The sequence below is a fragment of the Aristolochia californica genome, unplaced genomic scaffold, assembly GCF_029961685.1.
Source record: "Aristolochia californica isolate CCGP_79_NKW_82.1479 unplaced genomic scaffold, dmAriCali1.0.hap1 SCAF_8, whole genome shotgun sequence".
Lineage (NCBI taxonomy): Eukaryota > Viridiplantae > Streptophyta > Magnoliopsida > Piperales > Aristolochiaceae > Aristolochia > Aristolochia californica.
Window position 1 is genome coordinate 28,674,234 of NW_027182279.1, and position 22,926 is coordinate 28,697,159.

The window sequence follows — 22,926 nt, forward strand, 5'->3', positions numbered from 1 at the left end:
CTCCAGATTAAAGTAGTACCCCTCGGGAGGGAGGGAGGGAGGGAGGGAGGCTAAGTGTTCTGTTCCCAGAACAAGTAGATAATCTTTTAGCCTCTGATATATTCTTATTCCTTAATATTTTAGCCAGAATCATAGATAGATCCATAAATACATGATTTTTATATTTATAGCTTAAATTTAGTTATATTTAGTTTTGTCTGTTTTACCTTAACAGAAGATTTGTAGGGACTCCAAGGTAAATATTTATACCTAGAAGACAAGTAATTAGAGGAACCCCAAATAATTCACCTCTACATATTCCAGATTAAAGTAGTACTCCTCCGGAGGGAGGGAGGGAGGGAGGGAGGCTAAGTGTTCTGTCTGACAGAACATTAAAAGACAGAAGCGTTTTAGGAACTACCTTTTGGAAGTTTTTACAACTATCTTTTCCTTCTCTTACGATTGCTTTCATGCATATACTTTTGATAATATTAGGCATCGTGTTTGTTACCTTAATACTTACTGCTTTTATTGTGTATTGAGTATTTTCGTTTTTGTTCATATTTACTACTTTATTTTAAGACGTCATTACAGAAAGGTATATAATGCTGGAAACTACTGGGTGAGGGCTAAGCCCTGACAAACGCCTCTGCCTCAGTTGAGCCAAGCGTCTCGGTTGTCACAACGCCGCTGTACCTTTTTATGTATATTTGGTTAATTAATAAGATAATAAAACAGTTTTTGAGATTTGTTTTGCGAATATTACCTATATATTACTTTTACTTAGGATTATTATGTAATACCTTAAGAGATTATTGTGCAATATCATAGGAACTTTAGCTACATATTGTTCTTGGTAATAATAGCATTAGAATTATTTGGATAGTTTATATTTCTCCCAGAACAAGTAGATAATCTTTTAGCCTCTGATATATTCTTATTCCTTAATATTTTAGCCAGAATCATAGATAGATCCTTAGATACATGATTTTTATCTTTATAGCTTGAACAATAGTCTTCTGTAATTTAGTTATCTTTAGTTTTGTCTGTTTTACCTTATCTTGATATTCATACAGAAGATTTGTAGAGACTGCTAAGCAAATATTTATACCTAGAAGACAAGTAGTTAGAAGAACCCCAAATAATTAACCTCTAAATACTCCATATTAAAGCAGATTAAAGTAGTACCCCTCCGAATTGGTATCTAAAGGGAGGGAGGGAGGGAGGCTAAGTGTTCTGACAGAACATTAAAAGACAGAAGCGTTTTAGGAACTTCCTTCTGGCTAAGTGTTATGACAGAACATTAAAAGACATAAACGTTTTAGGAACTACCTTTTGGAAGTTTTTACAACTATCTTTTCCTTCTCTTACGATTGCTTTCATGCTTATACTTTTCATAATATTAGGCATCGTTCTTGTTACCTTAATACTTACTGCTTTTATTGTGTGTTGAGAATTTTTCGTTTTTGTTCATATTTACTACTTTATTTTAAGACGTTATTACAGAAATAGGATTAGATACAAGGTGAAGGATTTACCTCGGAAATAGGAAGTTCTTCTAAAAACCTTAATATAATAGACAGAATAACAGGAAGGAGAAGTGTAGACCAAAGAGATATACAATTAGACGAAATAATAGATATAGATCAAGACATTACAAATTTGGCAATAACCAATTAAACCTTCTTAACCCCAGACAATTATATAGAACAGGACCATTAAACTTTAATACCGGATTATTTAGATATTACCGAGAAATCCAGATTAGTTGTGTAGGACAAGATTCTGTTAACATTAACTTAATAGCAGATCAAGCCTTTAAAGAAATAGGGGTAAAAGGATTCATTTAGGTCTGATTGTAATAGGGGTAAAAGGATTAGGACGAAAACATCTAGGAACTAAAACCTTACTTAGTATCTACGATGATAGATGGGCAGACCCTAAAAAGGCAATGTTAGGAATCACTGAGGTAGATATGAATCAAAATGGAGGAATATTTTATTGCTCCCCAGACTTCCTTATTGGACTACAAGATTTTAGAAAATATATCAAAATAGGTATTCAGACAAAAGGATATGAATCCTTTGTAGGAAACAATCTTTTATTGTGTATTGAATTCTTAGGAAGGTGTACTTGTTCTAGCACTACTAGGTTCAAAGTTAAAATAGATGATGTAGTTAGTTTAATAGGAAACAATGGAATAAAATTAATTAAGCCTATTAAATATTCTCCAGACATTTTAGCAGGATTAGAATGGAACCTTAAATTTAGAGAATAAAAAATAATCAGTCCTGAAGAAAGTATCATGTACATAGATACTAAAGGTAACATAAATATTAGATTTAATAGCTATGAACAAAAGAATATAGAAGATACGGAATCAATCTCTAGTGAAAATTATCACCTAGTCAATATAGAATTAGAAACAGATGAGATAATATACCCTAAAGAATTATATATATATATATATATATATATAGAGAGAGAGAGAGAGAGAGAGAGAGAGAGAGTCTGGTCTGCAGCTTCTATACCTAGGGCTTTTAGACAAGGGATGCAAGCTTCTAGGGAACACTGATTGCATTTTAGCTCTTTGTTTTTTGCTAGGATACCGAGCACATTAAAAAGAGGATTACTATCTAACCCTGTATTCCATGACCACGCATGTACACATTCTGAAGTAGTGTCCACTCTTAAGGTTCTTAATTACTCAGAAAATATTTTTTTAATAGGGATCATTTTGTTTTAAATCGATTTTGGTGAGACGATTTGGCCTGCTCATTCATTCATGGGGTGCCATACTGTGAAAAGATCATGCTTGTAATGTTAGAGCTTAGGTGTTGCATGGGTTCAGTTATGCAGTGGAAAGTTGAATTTACTTTTACCTGTGTCGGCCTAGTTGCGTCCTTGGGATAACCCACACTAGTCAGCCTCCCTTGCATACAAATAGTTGGCACACAATAAACCTTTTCTCATATACACAAATCTGTCTACATACAAGATATTCGAGCACTCCTTTGAGTCTCTATGTCAATGTCTGATTGATTGGCACTCATCCAGCCCCCCTATATATAGTTGGGGAAATTGCTGGCCACATGCCCCTTCGAATGGTCATGTGCTTCTTGGCGCATGCCTCCTCATGTACAACCGCCCCAGCTAACACCCCATGGCCCACGTGACTAGAAACCGTTTAGGAACCATTATAAGCTGAATTTTGATGGTAGCGCCTTTGGGAACCCGGGTTTGGATGATTTTAGCGGGGTGATTTTTGATCCGGGCGGCACTGCCATACTCTCTTACTATGGCCCCCTCGGAATTGCTGACTCGACCATTGCTGAGCTCTCTGGTCTCCTTCACGGCTTGTGTATTTTTAAGGATCGCTTTAGTGGTCTCTTTATCATGGAGGGAGACTCCAAAGTCGTCATCGGATGGTGCTCCACCTCATCCTTCCCCCCGTGGCGTCACTGGCAGATTTTTCTTGATATTTTGGATATTGTATCCACCATTTCTTGTACTTCGTCTCATATACTTAGATCAGCCATTTCGGTTGCTGATTTGTGTGCCTAGGTCCCCCCTTCAATCTCTTATTGTTAGGGGAGGTCTCCCTTGATGTATCTTCCCTTTCTTTGAAATAAGTTTATCATCATTAAAAAAAAAGTTGGCTGCCACTAATCTGACTTGCCTCCATGCCTTGGTGTTCAGGCACTAGTCCGTATGTGCCCAGCCTATACGTGCAGTGCCTAGGGGTGGCATCGAGTCGAGCCGAGTTTGAATCTGCATATGTTCAAGCTGGGCTTGATTTAAATACTTCGAACTCAAGCTAGAGCCGAGCCCAGCCTTAAGCTTAAAATTGGAATTGAGCTTGAGCAAGGTTCAAGCTCCAACCTACATTTAAAACTTTGTATAAAATACAAGTCAAATTGGGCATGACCTTTGTACATAAACTCTGCATAAAATTGTCTATAAACTCTGCATAAAATTGTTTATAAACACTGCATAATATTATGCCAATGTGACTTATATAAAAACATGACCTATATACAAAATGTGACTTTTATTTACATTTCCCACTCTCTTGAGCCTAGCCAAACTCGAACTTGTATATGTTCGAGCTTTGCTTGATTTGAATACTTTGAACTTGAGTTCGAGCTCAAGCTTAGCTTTGAGACTAAAATTGGAATCGAGCTCTAGCCCAAGAATTTTAACCAAATTTGAGCTCAAGCTCGAGTCGGGTTTGAACTTTAACCTACATTTAAAACTTTCCATAAAATACATGTTTAATATTAAGTTCAAAGAATCCTAAAAGTATGGAAAACAAATAGAGATAATCTTGCATATAAGAGTTATTAAGAAACGACTAGATCTATAACTCATAAAGGATCTCAAAATAATTTGTATTGCATAAATTCTGTACTACATTGCATGGAGAGAATAAGGATGAAGGAGATCAAATGGGAGAAATGAGCTTACCTGTGGCTGACATATATTCCGTGACTTTCATCTGCAACGCGCAGGTCAGCAATGTCTAAATGCGGTTGTGCGATGAAGAGATTGAAAGCGCTGAAGATGGAACATGGCGGAAATAGGTTGAGGAAGGACTGAAATACGAAACTTCCGTAAAAATCTGAGCATGCATATTACTAGTGGTTGGTAATATGCATGCTCTCTTTTCTTTTCTTTTCCATTTTCCTTGTGCATCCAAACAGGAGAAACCACATTTCTCTTTTTTTTCTCTCTTATTTTTCATGGGCATCGAAACAAGAGAATCGATCTTTTAGTCTCATTCCTCTTCTTGGGTAAATCTTCCTCAACGTTCGTCATTTCTGAATAACTGGTGCGCCCAACACTGTCAATAATACCATACGGTTTGACATTGTGCACAACCCCTTTAGGGAAAAACCTCGCGGAAGGGAGCCAGTCCTGGTTATGAAAAAACTGAGTCTCATCCCGCTCCGACCACAGATCGTAGCCTCCAGAAAATTGAGACCTGTTAGCCAAAGCCTTCAACTGCTCGTCGGCTTTGATGGAAAAGAGAGTTGGGGCTTGCTCAAGAACCTCCCACGGTCGCTCAAGCTCAGAAACTGCGGCTCTAAGTTCCGCCCTCTGCCTCATTTCGTAAATCTGGCACTCACGGCAAAGACGGGCCTTTAGGAGCTGTTTGGCTTTTTTGGCCTGCATCCGTTTCCACTGCCATTTCGAGTCTCCGCCGAGGTAGGTACAAGGCCCCCCACCCAGTTTGTCACGAGGTCAGATGAGCCTAAACTCACTTGGGCTAGCGGAACTCCAACTCCTGTGATGGCCTACCTTCAATTCGTCAAAGGTAGTACAGCCTCTCACCCCTTAGATCAACGTTGCAAACTCCTTCCTCTCAAATGAAGCACGAGCATTGAAAGATAGAAAGACAATGGAATAGGAAGAGAAAGTAACCTTGTATTAATACTAGAGAAGATTACAAGGAGTGACCGTCCAAGGTGGAAGGCCAGCACTCCACAAAAACTATCCCTCTCGTCTATGCTGAATGAATCTACAAGGGTTGAATGCCTTGGTATTTATAGGCTTCAACCCCTCCCTTCTCTCATGCTTCCGTCCAATGAGAGCAGAGATCCTCCCTTATAAATTCTCCTTGATTTGATCCTCCATTCAAATCCCTTTATTTGCTCCTTTTTTTTAAAATTCGTTTTACCATTGTTATTTTCCTTAGACACTTTGTTAGCCGAATCATTCTTTCTCTCATATTCGGTTAACTTTTCAGCAGTAGATAAAGTTGAAGCTAATGTTTTTACCTCCCGTGGGCTTAGCAAGAATTGAGAAGACGGGAAGTAAAGACATTAGCTTCAGCTTTATCTACTGCTGAAAAGTTAACCGAATATGAGAGAAAGAATTATTCGGCTAACAAAGTGCCTAAGGAAAATAACAATGGTATAACGAATTTTAAGAAGAAGGAGAAAGGGGAGAAGAAGTCATGGGCAAAGGATGCCAAGGCTAGGCCGGAAGAGAAGAAACGAGGGGACAAACAGAAAAAGAAGGTCCGTTGTTTCATATGCGAGGGATTGTCTTAGAAAGAGGTTCCTCAATGCTGCTCAAACTGAGGTGAACAATGAAGGGATTGAGCCTAGGTATGGCTCCTTAACACTTCTCCATGCTATTGTCCATTCAAAGGAGGAAGGCTGCTCCACTTCCGGTAAGACCCTTGAGAGAACTTATTTTTATCTGTCTAACACTTGCTGGACGTATTGTTAGAGTAGTGGTGGACACTGGCGCCACCCACAACTTCCTTTCGTCGGTGGAGGCTAGGCGCCTAAATAAACGAGGAGAGAAAGATGGGAGCAAAATGAAAGCTGTAAATTCTGCTACTCGTGAAGTCCAAGGCATTGCCAAGAACGTCCCGGAGGAGATAGGCAAGTGGGTTGGATTTCTGAATTTTACTATTGTTGTCATGGATGATTTCAATGTGATTTTGGGAATGGAGTTTTTCACGGTTTGTAAGGCATTTGTAATGCCGCATGTTGGGGTGGTGGGGATTATGGACGAGCAAAGTCCTTGTACTATTTCTGAACTTGACAACAATGATGTAACAAAAAAGGACTTAATGCTATCAGCCCTCCAGCTTAAGAAAGGTCTTAAGCAGGGCCGCTCTACTTACATTGCTTTTATTTGTGCTGGTAGAGGTCATGCCTACCCCTAAAGAGATACAAGCCGTACTGCATGAATATAGATATGTCATGCCTGAACAACTTCCAGCGAGGTTGCCACCTAGGAGAGGGGTGGACCATCGCATAGAGCTTGAGCTCGGAGCAAGAAAGCCAGCACAAGCACCATACCGAATGGCGCCCAAAGAGCTGGACGAACTGCGAAGACAACTCAGTGAGCTGTTGGACGCTGGGTTCATAAGGCCAAGCAAAGCACCTTATGGGGCCCCTATACTGTTTCAGACTAAGAAGGATGGAAGTATGAGACTGTGCATCGATTGTAGGGCGCTCAACAAGGTAACTATAAAGAATAAGTACCCTATTCCTCTTATCGCAGATCTCTTTGATCAGTTGAAAGAGGCGCAAGTTTTCTCCAAATTGGATTTTCGAAGTGGTTATTACCAAGTCCGTATTGCTGAAGGAGACGAGGGGAAGACTGCTTGTGTAACCAGATATGGGGCTTACGAATTCATGGTAATGTCCGTTGGCCTAACCAATGCACCTGCAACATTTTTCACTCTCATGAGCGAGGTATTTTCCGAATACTTGGACAAGTTTGTCGTTGTTTATTTTGATGACATCGTGGTGTACAACAAGAGTATGGACGAGCACAAGAAACACCTTCGAAACGTTGAGAAATAATCAGCTGTATGTCAAGGAGGAGAAGTGCTCCTTTGGGTTGCAAGAGGTGTCCTTTCTTGGACATTGGATAGGGGGAGGACGGATATGGATGGACAGCAAGAAGGTGGAGGCTGTGCATGACTGGTCGATCCCTTCCAAGGTGATTGAGCTTAGGAGTTTCCATGGTCTTGCAAATTATTACAGGAGGTTTATCAAGGGCTTCTCAGCTATAGCAGCCCCCTTGACCGACCTTCTCAAGAAAGACCAAAAGTGGCAATGGACGGACTCATGCCAAAGAGCATTCCAACGGCTAAAGGACACCATGGTGGCTGAACCAGTGCTGCACCTTGCTGATTTCAACAAGCCGTTTGAGGTAAATACAGATGCCTCCAAACAAAAGGATATGAATCCTTTGTAGGAAATAATCTATTATTATGTATTGGATTCTTAGGAAGATGGACTAGTTCTAGTACCACCAGGTTTAAAGTTAAGGTAGATGATGTAGTAAATGTAATAGGTAATAAAGGAATCAAATTACTTAAACCTATTAAATATTCTCCAGATATTTTGGTAGGACTAGAATGGAATCTTAAATTTAGAGAAAAAAAATAATTAGTCCCGAAGAAAGTATCATGTATACAGACACAAGGGGTAACATAAACATTAGATTTAATAGCTACGAACAGAAAAATACAGAGGACACTGAATCAGCCTCCAGTGAGAACTATGATTTAGTTAATATTGAATTAGAAACAGATGAAATAATATATCCTAAGGAACTAGAATTAAAACTGGTAGAAAGAGAACTTCTTCACCTGGAAGAAGATCTGATAAAAAACAAGAGGATAAAAGAAGAAGAATACTTGTATTACGACAGTGAAATGAACATTAGAATAGGAAAAATGCCTTTAGAACCAAAAGAAGATGAAACCTTTAGTATCAAAGAGTATATGGATGAAGAAAGTTCTACTAATATTCCTGGAAGTAGTTATACTACGTATCCAAGACCTCCACCTAGAGAAGTATATTATTCAGGCAACATGCCTAGGATTCCTTATAGTGAACCCATAAATTTGGATAGAAAAATACATCCAAAGGGAAAACAGAAAAGAAATAGAAAGACCTATAACTTTTCAGGAAAAGGGCAAAGGAAAAATTCTTAATCTTTCAGCCCATGATCCTCAAGAATGGACAACTGTATTAGACCTTTGGAAAAACCAAGTAGTATCAGATTATATCTAGAACTTTTCATCCCAAGATGTAGAAGAAATGTATAGGTACTTAGATACACTCCTAGGAGAAAGCGTTAAAGCTTTATGGGAAAGCTACAAAAGAAGTAATCCAGAAGAATTTGGTCATTTAATGGGCCTAGGATCCAACCCTTATAATTTTGTTAACAAAGTTTACCAGTTAGTAACAGGAGATGACCCTAATTTAGGTTCTATAACACTACAAAAAGATGTTGTAGTTTACTTAGAACAACTTAGTTTACATAATTATAAATATGTTAAAAAATTCCTACAAAACTACTTTTATTATACCTGCATTTCAGGTAATGCCTTTAACAAAGACTTAGGAATCAAATTATTTAGAAAACTACCTGGAGCTTTAGGAAAAGAAATTTATGACAATGGCAAAACATAGAATCAGCAAACCCTACATCGGTATACTCCATCGGACAGAGAACAAAATTCATTATGACAGTTCTCCAAGAAAAATGTACAGATATCTAGATACAAAGACAGCTTAAGGGAAATGACTTTGGCTTCTGCAAACAGATATATACTACTCAAGCTTATGGTCTAAAAGATTAAAGACAAAAACCTAGAAATAAAAGATATTTTAAGAAAGGATATTTTATCCGAAGATCTAAGAGTAGAAAGCCTTACCTGAACAAAGACAGACATGTCAGAAGATACAACCCAAAAAGAACTTATAAAAATAAATTATCATGTTATATTTGTGGTCAGACAGAACACTTAGCCAACACTTGCCATAAAAGACAGAACATTAATTCTAGAAGATCCACCCTTGTAGAAAACGTACAACAAGATCTTATAGAAGTAGATGAATATATGTCAGACACAGAATCCATCTATAGTATTGTAAGCATACCCAATGCTCCTTTAGATACATCAAACTCTGATGAAGATCTTGTCCTAGACCTTAATATTGAAGAAAACCTTGACCTTATGGATACAGTAATAGAATGTACCCATACCTGGTCCTGGAATACTGGTTTAGACAGTAACCCCTGCTTTAAATGCTCCTGGTATCCTAGTAAGAAACAAAGAGCAATATGCACTCAATGTTTCCTAGAAGCTTGTATTCCTTGCTTAAAACTCTTAGGTATTGAACATGTAGAATCCCTAATCATAATAAGGTATACAATACTAAATTGTAAATTATGGCCAGAAAAATAGAAAACTGTGAGGCAGAAATAACTCTTCTCAAACATAGATTAGATACAATAGAAAAAGATTCTTATGATGGTATCACTGTAGGATTAGAAGAACCAGAAACTTCCTACGTATGTAACCAAGATAAATCTTTTTCCAGTATCCTTGTTAGAGCAAAGATTATTTTTCCTAACAAACAATCCCTCGTGTTAGATGCTTTAGTAGATTCCGGCTGTACCAAATGTATTATCCATAGAAGATTAGTTCCTCCTCAGTTCCTTAAGAAAACCAATAAACAAGTGTTTAGCCAACATGTAGATGGTACCTATAACCCGTATACAACCTATTTTGATGAAGGCAAAATCCAGTTCTTTACCAACTGTTCAACTTTTTCTGGATCTTTTCCTTTACCTTTAACATGGGTTAGAGATCTCAAACTCAACGTAGACTTTATTTTAGTTCTTAATTTTATTCTTCATAACAATGGTTCTCTTTACTCCTTGTTTGCAATGTCCTTTTTACAACTATCTTTAGAATTAATGTTCTGTCTTTGAGGGCAAGTGTAGGCTAAGTGTTCTGTCTGACAAAACATTAAAAGATAGAAGCGTTTTAGGAACTACCTTCTGGACGTTTTTACAACTATCTTTTCCTTCTCTTACGATTGCTTTCATGCTTATACTTTTCATAATATTAGGCATCATTCTTGTTACCTTAATACTTACTGCTTTCATTGTGTGTTGAGTATTTTCGTTTTTGTTCATATTTACTACTTTATTTTAAGACGTTATTGCAGAAAGGTATATAAGGCTGGAAACTACTGGGTGAGGGCTAAGCCCTGACAAACGCCTCTGCCTCAGTTGAGCCAAGCGTTGCTCTCGGTTGTCACAAGGCCACTGTAGCTTTTTATATATATTTGGTTAATTAATAAGATAATAAAACGGTTTTTGAGATTTGTTTTGCGAATATTACCTATATATTACTTATACTTAGGATTATTATATAATGCCTTAAGAGATTATTGTGCAATATCATAGGAACTTATAGCTACATATTGTTCTTGGTAATAATAGCATTAGAATTATTTGGATATTTTATATTTCTCCCAAAACAATTAGATAATCTTTTAGCCTCTGATATATTCTTATTCCTGTATATTTTAGCCTGAATCATAGATAGAACCTTAGATACATCATTTTTATCTTTATAGCTTTAACAATAGTCTTCTGTAATTTAGTTATCTTTAGTTTTGTCTGTTCTACCTTATCTTTATTTTCATACAGAAGATTTGTAGAGACTCCTAGGCAAATATTTATACGTAGAGGACAAGTAATTAGAAGAACCCCAAATAATTCACCTCTAAATACTCCAGATTAAAGCAGATTAAAGTAGTACCGCTCCGAATTGGTATCTAGAGGGAAGGGAGAGAGGGAGGGAGGGAGGCTAAGTGTTCTGACAGAACATTAAAAGACAGAAGCGTTTTAGGAACTACCTTCTGGCTAAGTGTTCTGACAGAACATTAAAAGACATAAGCATTTTAGGAACTACGTTCTGGAAGTTTTTACAATTATCTTTTCCTTCCCTTACGATTGCTTTCATGCTTATACTTTTCATAATATTAGGTATCGTTCTTGTTACGTTAATACTTACTGCTTTTATTGTGTGTTGAGTATTTTCGTTTTTGTTCATATTTACTACTTTATTTTAAGACGCTATTATAGAAAGGTCTAGAAGGTTGGAAACTACTGGGTGAGGGCTAAGCCCTGACAAACACCTCTGCCTTAGTTGAGCCTAGCGTTGCTCTCGGTTGTCACAACGCCGCTGTACCTTTTTATGTGTATTTGGTTAATTAATAAGATAATAAAACATTTTTTGAGATTTGTTTTGCGAATATTACCTATATATTACTTATACTTAGGATTATTATAAAATACCTTAAGAGATTGTTGTGCAATATTATAGGAACTTATAGCTACATATTGTTCTTGGTAATAATAGCATTAGAATTATTTGGATGTTTTATATTTCTCCCAGAACAAGTAGATAATCTTTTAGCCTTTGATATATTCTTATTCCTTAATATTTTAGCCAGAATCATAGATAGAACCTTAGATACATGATTTTTATCTTTATTGCTTAGCAATAGTCTACTGTAATTTTGTTATCTTTAGTTTTGTCTGTTTTACCTTATCTTTATATTCATACAGAAGATTTGTAGAGACTCCTAGGCAAATATTTATACCTAGAAGACAAGTAATTAGAAGAACCCCAAATAATTCACCTCTAAATACTCCAGATTAACGCAGATTAATGTAGTACCCCTCCGAATTGGTATCTAGAGGGAGGGAGGGAGGGAGGGAGGGAGGCTTAGTGTTCTGACAGAACATTAAAGACAAAAGCGTTTTAGGAACTACCTTCTGGAAGTTTTTACAACTATCTTTTCCTTCTCTTACGATTGCTTTCATGCTTATACTTTTGATAATATTAGGCATCGTTCTTGTTACCTTAATACTTACGGCTTTTATTGTGTGTTGAGTATTTTCGTTTTTGTTCATATTTACTACTTTATTTTAAGACGTAATTGCATAAAGGTATATAAGGCTGAAACTACTGGGTGAGGGCTAAGCCTTGACAAACGCCTTTGCCTCAGTTGAGCCAAGCGTTGCTCTCAGTTGTCACAACGCCGCTGTACCTTTTTATGTATATTTTGTTAATTAATAAGATAATAAAACAGTTTTTGATATTTGTTTTGCGAATATTACCTATATATTACTTATACTTAGGATTATTATGCAATATCATAGGAACTTATAGCTACATATTGTTCTTGGTAATTATAGCATTAGAATTATTTATATATTTTATATTCTCCCAGAACAAGTAGATAATCTTTTAGCCTCTGATATATTCTTATTCTTTAATATTTTAGCCAGAATCATAGATAGAACCTTAAATACATGATTTTTATCTTTATAGCTTTAACAATATTCTTCTGGAATTTAGTTATCTTTAGTTTTGTCTGTTTTACCATATCTTTATATTCGTACATAAGATTTGTAGAGACTCCTAGGCAAATTATTATACCTAGAAGACAAGTAATTAGAAGAACCCTAAATAATTCACCTCTTAATACTCCAGATTAAAGCAGATTAAAGTAGTACCCTTCCGAATTGGTATCTAGAGGGAGGGAGGGAGGGAGGCTAAGTGTTCTGACAGAACATTAAAGACAGAAGTGTTTTAGGAACTACCTTCTGGCTAAGTGTTCTGACAGAAAATTAAAAGACAAAAACGTTTTAGGAACTACCTTCTGAAAGTTTTTACAACTATCTTTTCGTTCTCTTACGATTGCTTTCATGCTTATACTTTTCATAATACTAGGCATCGTTCTTGTTACCTTAATACTTACTGCTTTTATTGTGTGTTGAGTATTTTCGTTTTTGTTCATATTTACTACTTTATTTTAAGACGTTATTATAGAAAGGTATATAAGGCTGGAAACTACTGGGTGAGGGCTAAGCCCTGACAAACGCCTTTGCCTCAGTTGAGCCAAGCGTTGCTCTTGGTTGTCACAACGCCGTTGTACCTTTTTATGTATATTTAGTTAATTAATAAGATAATAAAACAGTTTTTGAGATTTGTTTTGCGAATATTACCTATATATTACTTATACTTAGGATTATTATATAATACCTTAAGAGATTATTGTGCAATATGATTGGAACTTATAGGTACATATTGTTCTTGGTAATAATAGCATTAGAATTATTTGGATATTTTATATTTCTCCCAGAACAAGTTGATAATCTTTTAGCCTCTGATATATTCTTATTCGTTAATATTTTAGCCAGAATCATAGATAGAACCTTAGATACATGATTTTTATCTTTATAGCTTTAACAATAGTGTTCTGTAATTTAGTTATCTTTAGTTTTGTCTGTTTTACCTTATCTTTATATTCATACAGAAGATTTGTAAAGACTCCTAGGCAAATATTTATACCTAGAAGACAAGTAATTAGAAGAACCCCAAATAATTCACCTCTAAATACTCCAGATTAAAGCAGATTAAAGTAGTACCCCTCCGAATTGGTATCTAGAGGGAGAGAGAGAGAGGGAGGGAGGGAGAGAGAGAGAGAGTGAGATGGAGAGAGAGAGAGAGCAGCCTATCCATAATAGGATACATAACACTAAGTTAGAAATTATGGCCAGAAAAATAGAAAACTGTGAATTACTCTCCTCAAATATAGATTAGATACAATCGAAAAAGACTCCTTTGATGGGATTACTGTTGGCATAGAAGACCCAGAAACTTTTTACGTCCGCAACCAAGACATATCTTTTTCTAGCATACTTGTCAGGGCCAAGATTGTTTTCCCTAATAAACAATCCTTAATATTAGATGCCTTAGTAGACTCTGGCTGTACAAAATGTATCATCCATAGAAGACTCGTTCCCCCTCGATGAAGGAAAGATCCAATTCTTTACCAACTGCTCCAGTTTTTCTGGATCTTATTCTTTACCTTTGAAATGGGTTAGAGCGTTGCTAATATACTTTTATGTATTATGTATTAAACACACACCATCTATAAAACTTAGGAAACAATAAACGCAGTAAGTATTAAAGCGATAAGAACAATTCCTAAGGTTATGAAAAGCACAAGCATAGAGATTTTTTTAGGTTCCTATATATTCTTAATTATTAATATTATAGTTAGAATCGTAGATACATGATCTTTGTCTTTATAGCCTTAGTAATAGTTTTCTGTAATTTGGTTATTTTTAGTTTTATCTGTTTTACTTTGTCTTTATATTCTTATAGAAGATTCGTAGAAACCCCTAGGCAAATCTTTATACCTAGAAGACAAATAGTAAGGAGACCTGCAAATCATTCAGCTTTAAATACTCCAGATTAATCAGTACCCCCTCCAAATTGGTATCAGAGCCCTAAGACCTGGAACCCTCCAAAAAACTAGATTATTTAGACCTTAGACTTCCATCAAGATTTGAGATAAAATATATAGGACCTAATTCCCTTAGGTGTCATTTCAACAGTGAAGAACATATTTTACACGGGAATAATCCCCAATTAATACTATCACAGATCTTATTATAAGTCTAGGTAATAATCTTCAAACAAAGTAACTGAAAAAGAATTCACTTTAACTAAGATACAAGACGAAATTAAGACTTTAAAATTAAAAACAGAAAAACTCTCTGAGAATTTAGACTATCTAAAAAGTAGTAAAGGATCACAACAAAATATTGATAAAGAAATAGATTTAATATCCCAGAAATTGAAAGGCATCACAATAGAACCCAAAACCTCCTCAGCTAAAAAACCATGGCACTTTCACAGCAAGGTGAAGGATTTACCTCGGAAATAGAAAGTTCTTCTAGAAATCTTAATATAAAAGACAGAATAACAGGAAGGAGAAGTGTAGACCAAAGAGATATACAATTAGACGAAATAATAGATATAGATCAAGACATTACTATATTTAGCAATAACCAATTAAACCTTCTTAACCCCAGACAATTATATAGAACATGACCATTAAACTTTAATACCGGATTATTTAGACATTACCGAGAAATCCAGATTAGTTGTGTAGGACAAGATTCTGTTAACATTAACTTAATAGCAGAACAAGCCTTTAAAGAAATAGGGGTAAAAGGATTCATTTAGGTCTGATTGTAATAGGGGTAAAAGGATTAGGACGAAAACATCTAGGAACTAAAACCTTACTTAGTATCTACGATGATAGATGGGCAGACCCTAAAAAGGCAATGTTAGGAATCACTGAGGTAGATATGAATCAAAATGGAGGAATATTTTATTGCTCCCCAGACTTCCTTATTGGAATACAAGATTTTAGAAAATATATCAAAATAGGTATTCAGACAAAAGGATATGAATCCTTTGTAGGAAACAATCTTTTATTGTGTATTGAATTCTTAGGAAGGTGTACTTGTTCTGGCACTATTAGGTTCAAGGTTAAAATAGATGATGTAGTTAATTTAATAGGAAACAAAGGAATAAAATTAATTAAGCCTATTAAATATTCTCCAGACATTTTAGTAGAATTGGAATGGAACCTTAAATTTATAGAAGAAAAAATAATCAGTCCTGAAGAAAGTATCATGTACACAGATACTAAAGGTAAATCATGGGCATCCAAACAAGAGAATCGATCTTTTAGTCCCATTCCACTTCTTGGGTAAATCTTCCTCAACGTCCGTCATTTCTGAATAACTGGTGCGCCCAACACTTGTCAATAATACCATACGGTTTGACATTGTGCACAGCCCCTTTAGGGAAAAACCTCGCGGAAGGGAGCCAGTCCTGGTTATGAAAAAGCTGAGTCTCATCCCGCTTCGACCATAGATCGTAGCCTCCAGAAAATTGAGACCTGTTAGCCAAAGCCTTCAATTGCTCGTCGGCTTTGCTGGAAAAGAGAGTTGGGGCTCGCTCAACAGCCTCCCACGGTCGCTGAAGCTCAGAAACTGCGGCTCTAAGTTCCGCCCTCTGCCTCATTTCTTAAATCTGGCACTCACGGCAAAGACGGGCCTTTAGGAGCTGTTTGGCTTTTTGGGCCTGCATCCGCTTCCACTGCCATTTCGAGACTCTGCAGAGGTAGGTACAAGGCCCCCCACCCAGTTTGTCACGAGGTCAGATGAGCCCAAACTCACTTGGGCTAGCGGAACTCCAACTCCCGTGATGGCCTACCTTCAATTCGTCAAAGGTAGTACAGCCTCTCACCCCTTAGATCAACGTTGCAAACTCCTTCCTCTCAAATGAAGCATGAGCAATGAAAAGATAGAAAGACAATGGAATAGGAAGAGAAAGTAAACTTGTATTAATACTAGAGAAGATTACAAGGAGTGACCGTCCAAGGTGGAAGGCCAGCACTCTACAAAAACTCTCCCTCTCGTCTATGCTGAATGAATCTACAAGGGTTGAATGCCTTGGTATTTATAGGCTTCAACCCCTCCCTTCTCTCATGCTTCCGTCCAATGAGAGCAGAGATCCTCCCTTATAAAATCTCCTTGATTTGATCCTCCATTCAAATCCCTTGATTTGCTCCTTTTTCTTAAAATTCGTTTTACCATTGTTATTTTCCTTAGTCACTTTGTTAGCCGAATCATTCTTTCTCTCATATTCGGTTAACTTTTCAGCATTAGATAAAGCTGAAGCTAATGTCTTTACTTCCCGTGGGCTGAGCAAGAATTGAGAAGACGGGAAGTAAAGACATTAGCTTCAGCTTTATCTACTGCTGAAAAGTTAACCGAATATGAGAGAAAGAATTATTCGGCTAACAAAGTGCCTAAGGAAAATAACAATGGTAAAACAAATTTTAAGAAGAAGGAGAAAGGGGAGAAGAAGTCATGGGCAAAGGACGCCAAGGCTAGGCCGGAAGAGAAGAAACAAGGGGACAAACAAAAAAAGGTCCATTGTTTCATATGCGAGGGATTGTCTTAGAAAGAGGTTCCTCAATGCTGCTCAAACTGAGGTGAACAATGGAAGGATTGAGCCTAGGTTGGGCTCCTTAACACTTCTCCATGCTGTTGTCCGTTCAAAGGAGGAGAAGGCTGCTCCACTTCTGGTAAGACCCTTAAGAGAACATCTTTTTATCTCTCTAACACTTGCTGGACGTATTGTTAGAGCAGTGGTGGACACTGGCGCCACCCACAACTTCCTTTCGTCGGAGGAGGCTAGGCGCCTAAATATACGAGGAGAGAAAGATGGGAGCAAAATGAAAGCTGTAAATTCTGCTGCTCGTGAAGTCCAAGGCATTGCCAAGAACGTCCCGGTGGAGATAGGCAAGTGGGTTGGATTTCTGAATTTTACTATTGTTGTCATGGATGATTTCAATGTGATTTAGGGAATAGAGTTTTTCACGGTTTGTAAGGCATTTGTAATGCCGCATGTTGGGGTAATGGGGATTATGGACGAGCAAAGTCCTTGTACTATTTCTGAACTTGACAACAATGATGTAACAAAAAAGGACTTAATGCTATCAGCCCTCTAGCTTAAGAAAGGTCTTAAGCAAGGCTGCTCTACTTACATTGCTTTTATTTGTGCTGGTAGAGGTCATGCCTACCCCTAAAGAGATACAAGCCGTATTGCATGAATATAGAGATGTCATGCCTGAACAACTTCCAGCGAGGTTACCACCTAGGAGAGGGGTGGACCATTGCATAGAGCTTGAGCCCGGAGTAAGAAAGCCAGTACAAGCACCATACCGATTGGCGCCCAAAGAGCTGGATGAACTGCGAAGACAACTCAGTGAGCTGTTGGACGCTGGGTTCATAAGGCCAAGCAAAACACCTTATGGGGCCCCTATACTGTTTCAGACTAAGAAGGATGGAAGTATGAGACTATGCATCGATTGTAGGGCGCTCAACAAGGTAACTATAAAGAATAAGTACCCTATTCCTCTTATTGCAGATCTCTATGATCAATTGAAAGAGGCGCAAGTTTTCTCCAAATTGGATTTGCGAAGTGGTTTTTAAAAAATTCGGATTGCTGAAGGAGACGATCTGAAGAATCTAAAGGTGCATTTTGGATACTTACTATGCTATAAATAGATTCCGTATCTGACATGTATTCATCTACTTCTATGAGATCTTGTTGGACATTTTCTACAAGGGTGGATCTCTTAGAGTTAATGTTTTGTCTTTTGGGACAGGTGTTGGCTAAGTGTTCTGTTTGGCCACAAATATAGCAAGAAAGTTTATTCTTTTAGGTTCTTTTTGGGTTAAATCTTCTAACATGTCTATCTTTGTTTAAATATGGTTTCCTACTTTTGAATCTACGGATAAAGTATCCTTTCTTGAAGTATTTTTTATGTTTTCTTAGTTTCTGTCCCGAGTCTTTTAGACCATAAGCTTGGGTAGTATATATCTGCTTACAGAACCCATAATCATCTCCTTTAAGTTGTCTTTGTCTTTGAATGTCTGTACATTTTTCTTGAAGGATAGTCATAATAATCTTGGTTCTTTGTCCTATTGAATACACTGCTGTAGGATTTGTTGTTTCTACGTTTTGCCATTTATCATATATTTCTTTTCCTAGTGCTCCTGGTAATTTCCTAAATAACCTTGTGCCTAAGTCTTTGTTGAAAGCATTTCCTGAAACACAGGTATAATAAAAGTAATCTTGGAGAAATTTCTTAACATATTTATAATTATGTAAACTAAGTTGCTCTAAATAAACTACTGCATCTTTTTGTAATGTTACAAATCCTAGATTAGGGTCATCTCCTGTTACTAATTGATAAACATTATTAACAAAATTATAGGGATTGGATCCTAGGCTCATTAGATGGCCAAATTCTTCTGGATTCCCTCTTTTATAACTTTCCCATAAAGCTTTTATGCTTTCTCCTAAAAGTGTCTCCAAGTATATGTACATTTCTTCTACATCTTGAGACTGAAAGTTTTGAATATAGTCTGACACTACCTGATTTTTCCAAAGGTCTAATACTGTTGTCCATTCTTGGGGATCATGGGCTGAAAGATTAAAAAAATTTCCTTTGCCCATTTCTTGAAACTTTATAGGTCTTTCTATTTCTTTTCTTTTTCCTTTGGGACCTATCTTGTGATCAAAAGTTACTGGGTCACTATAAGGAATCCTTGGCATATTACCAGAATAATATACTTCCCTTGGAGGTTCTGTTTGGACGGAAACTTGAACTAAGCCTGTATGTACTACTGCTTCAGGCAAAGTCTGGGAGTGTTGGATAGGAACTTCTGTTAGGGCTTCATCTATTTCTTTGTAGCATAACAATTTATTATCTAATTTGACTATGGAGTTGTCTATCTGTTGTTCAAGGGCAAGAATTGTAGAATTATTGGGTTGTTTACAGCTTCCTGGAACTTTACAGGGACAAGATGTTGATTCTGATACCAATTTAAAAGGGGTACTAATTTAATTTAATCTAGTCTGGAGTATTTAAAGGTGAATTATTACGAGATTTTCTTATTACTTGCCTTCTAGGTATAAATATTTGCCTAGGGGTTTCTACTACTCTTCTGTAGGAATAAAGGATAATATAAGACAGATAATACTAAATATGAAAATATTACAAATAACTATTGTTAATGCTATAAAAACAAAGATCATGTATCTAATATTCTACCTATAGTATTAGCAATTAAAAATATGTAAGAAACTAAAAGGTTTTCTAATTGTTATGGCAGGAAAATAAAGTAATTAAATAATTCAACCACTAATATAAATAAAAATAGGATACTAGTATAAGTTCCTATATTTTAAATCTTCTACCGTAATATATGGAGTTGTAAAAAATAGCTAGATATATATAGTATATAGGTAATATGGGTAAGATTATTCTAAAAAATTGTCTTAATATTTTATTAACTAACCAAATAAACATAAAAGTATAGCAGCGTTGTGCTTCCGGGAGCAACACTTGGCTCCGAAGAGGCAGAGGCATTTGTCAGCCCTCACCCAGCAGTTTCCAGCCTCATATACCCTTATGTATAAACACAAAAACAAACACCAAGCCACACAATCTATAAAACTTAGCAGACAATAAAAACAGTGAGGATTAAACAGATAAGAACAATACCTAAAGTTATAAAAAGCACAAGCATGGAGATGATTACGAAAAATAAGTAAGAAGTGTAATTCCCGAGGGGTTTATCTTTAGATCAAAGTTGTTTAGATCTTTATGCTTACTCCTTCAGGTATGGGAAACCCAAGACACAGAGAGGTGTGCAATTTCCTAGCATTAAGCTTCTGCCACGGGCTCCAACATTTTGTCCCAAGAAAACAAAGCCCTGAAACCTCCTTGGGTATAAACGGGCAGAAACAAGGGACGCATGGACCGTGAAGCATCAAAGGAATACCGCAATGCTTTTACTCTGTGCTTGGGATTAACCCCGGGTTAGGGGAAGGTACAGATCTAAACAGACAGAGATATTCTTTGATTAAATATCTTTGGGTTTGAGGATCTTCCTCTTGATCAATGTTCTTAAGCACAAGTTGTTGTTCATTCGTAAGAACATTAATCTGATGCATTTGTGCCATAGATTGTAGATGAGAACAGCTACAATCTTGGTCTTCTTCTGATTGGCTGGATGAGGCATAATCAATATCATCCCCAGAATCAGAGTTTAAGAGAATTTTGGCCAACTGAATTCTTAATCCTTCATCAATCTGAAGTTTGTTAAGTTTCTCTTTAGTTTTGCATCTATTTGAATAGTGGCCTAATTTACCACATTTGTAACAGACAATTTTCTTTTTGTCTGGAGGATTTCTTCTAGGAGGTGGTCTCTGACGAGGAGGAGGTCTCCTAGATTCATGACGAGTCTTTTGATGAGACTGTCTTTTTGGATATCTCCTACTCTGGTGTGAATAGGGTTCATGTCTCTTAGAGTGAGAGACTTTACCTTTTCCCTTCCTTTGATTGGAAGGTGATGGACCTGTGTCACAAGCAAATTGTTCACATAATTCACCAAGCTCACACTTTCCAGTAAGATTTTGTTTCTTAAGCTGAGCTTGAAGCTTTAAATCATTACATAAGGTCAGCCCTTCTTGGATGATAGCACTAGTAAGGAGACCATATGTATATTGATGGTAGTTTATAATTCCTACCTTATTACCTAACCTTTTTCTTACCTTGCTGGCAAAAAGAGTTGGTAAACCATCAATAAATTTTGTTTTCCAATATTCATTATTGGCATCTGGTCTTTGCATAACCTTAGTGAGGAAAACATCTTTATACCAGCAAAACTGGCTAAGTGTTCGACACCTAAGATTTTTCAAAACCTCTCTTCCCTTATCTGATTGGGAAGTCAGATTTCCAATGAAATGATGAACAATACAGGAAATCAAGGTATAAACTGCATCGTCCTCACCTAGGTAGGCTTGGCCAGATTCAGTTTTGATAACCTTCTTTGAATTATAAATTTCCTGATGTTGTTCAGGGGTGAGGATATTATCCCACCAACCTTTGAGAGTTCCAGAAAACCCTACAGTAAGCATTTCTGCAATTCCTTGATCGAAATTCTTATGTTACCGACAGATTGTACAATACATAAGCATTCGGTGACAATGTTCCAATATCTGATATTCAGATAATCCATCTATATTCCATTCATAAATGGATTTGCCATCATAAGATTTTTTATCTAAATAAACATTCTCTTCATACAATAGGTCTTGAGGTGTAGGCCTATGGTAATAGAGTTTGTTAGGTAGATCCCATTTCCGAGTAGACTTTTTCTCATAATCCAATTTTTGGATACTCGGATCTTGTATCATGTCTTGAAGAATTTCTTCAGTCTGATTGACATTGGTTAAACCTAAATCGTTGAGATTAGAGTTTTGACCAATATCAGAATCAGAATATGCTGAAGGAGTTAAATCCTCAGAATTTTGAGATGAAAAATCTTCATTTAGATCTTCGTGAGATTCTAATGTTTGAATACTTTTCAAAATCTTCGCAGCTTTTGCTTCTTTGGCTTGTTTTAGTTGATCTTCAGAAAGATTCAATCTTCCAAGCTGAGATAATAATTCATCAACAACTTTAGAATTATTATCCCATTTAAAGTTCCTAATAGGAACGGGTGGTTTGATGAGCGGTTTATTGTTCATCAACAAAGGTAATTTTCGAGAAGATAAGTCATAAGGATTTTGACAATATTTCTCTGGATTTTACCTTTATCCAAAAAATCTTCAATACGAATTAGCTGTTGGCCAATTGTTTTGAGATTTAAATTGGTAAAATTGTTTTGTCTCCTGATTTGACCCATAGGATTAAGAGTGGAGAGAGAGAGAGAGATGCTCGTGCTTGTCAGCCAACCAGATGATTATTGTCGGAGAGTAGACAGTTAATGACCCTATGTGCTGTCTTTCCAAACCATGAGGTCAACAACCTGTCCTAAGAATGTATCTGTTCTCAAGGTGGTTAAGAAGGTTTCTTGCCTCATCCATCCCAGTGTTGGTCAAAGCACGCCTCTGATTAAGGTCTCAAGGACAAAATGTACCACTGTGATGAAGGGAATTTTGGACCTTAACTTGAGCGTGTTTGGCATATGCATGTAGACCTCTGACCCAGGATCAAGCAAACATCTGGTGAAGTTATCTTTCTGGACATCAATTCATAATCCACTAAAAAAACTGAGTGAGCTTGCAGATGGATTTCATAGCACTAAATGCAGAGTCAGGGAGGGGATGTGGAGGAAACCATGAGACTGTTCAAGCATTGTGGCCTC

General features: G+C 36.7%; 1 protein-coding gene and 1 pseudogene across 1 annotated transcript; one reads left to right on the forward strand and one right to left on the reverse strand.

Annotated features, from left to right (window-relative positions):
* The window catches only part of LOC137938384 (protein transport protein SEC23 D-like), a 67,231-nt pseudogene that overhangs the window by 42,474 nt on the left and 1,831 nt on the right, over positions 1–22,926 (forward strand).
* On the reverse strand, positions 4,720–5,805 carry LOC137939329 (probable DEAD-box ATP-dependent RNA helicase 48). Its single transcript, XM_068784612.1, has 3 exons — positions 5,760–5,805; positions 5,430–5,500; positions 4,720–5,208 (listed from the first exon to the last, which is right to left on the reverse strand). The coding sequence occupies exons 1-3, from the start codon at positions 5,803–5,805 to the stop codon at positions 4,720–4,722; spliced, it is 606 nt and encodes a 201-aa protein (XP_068640713.1).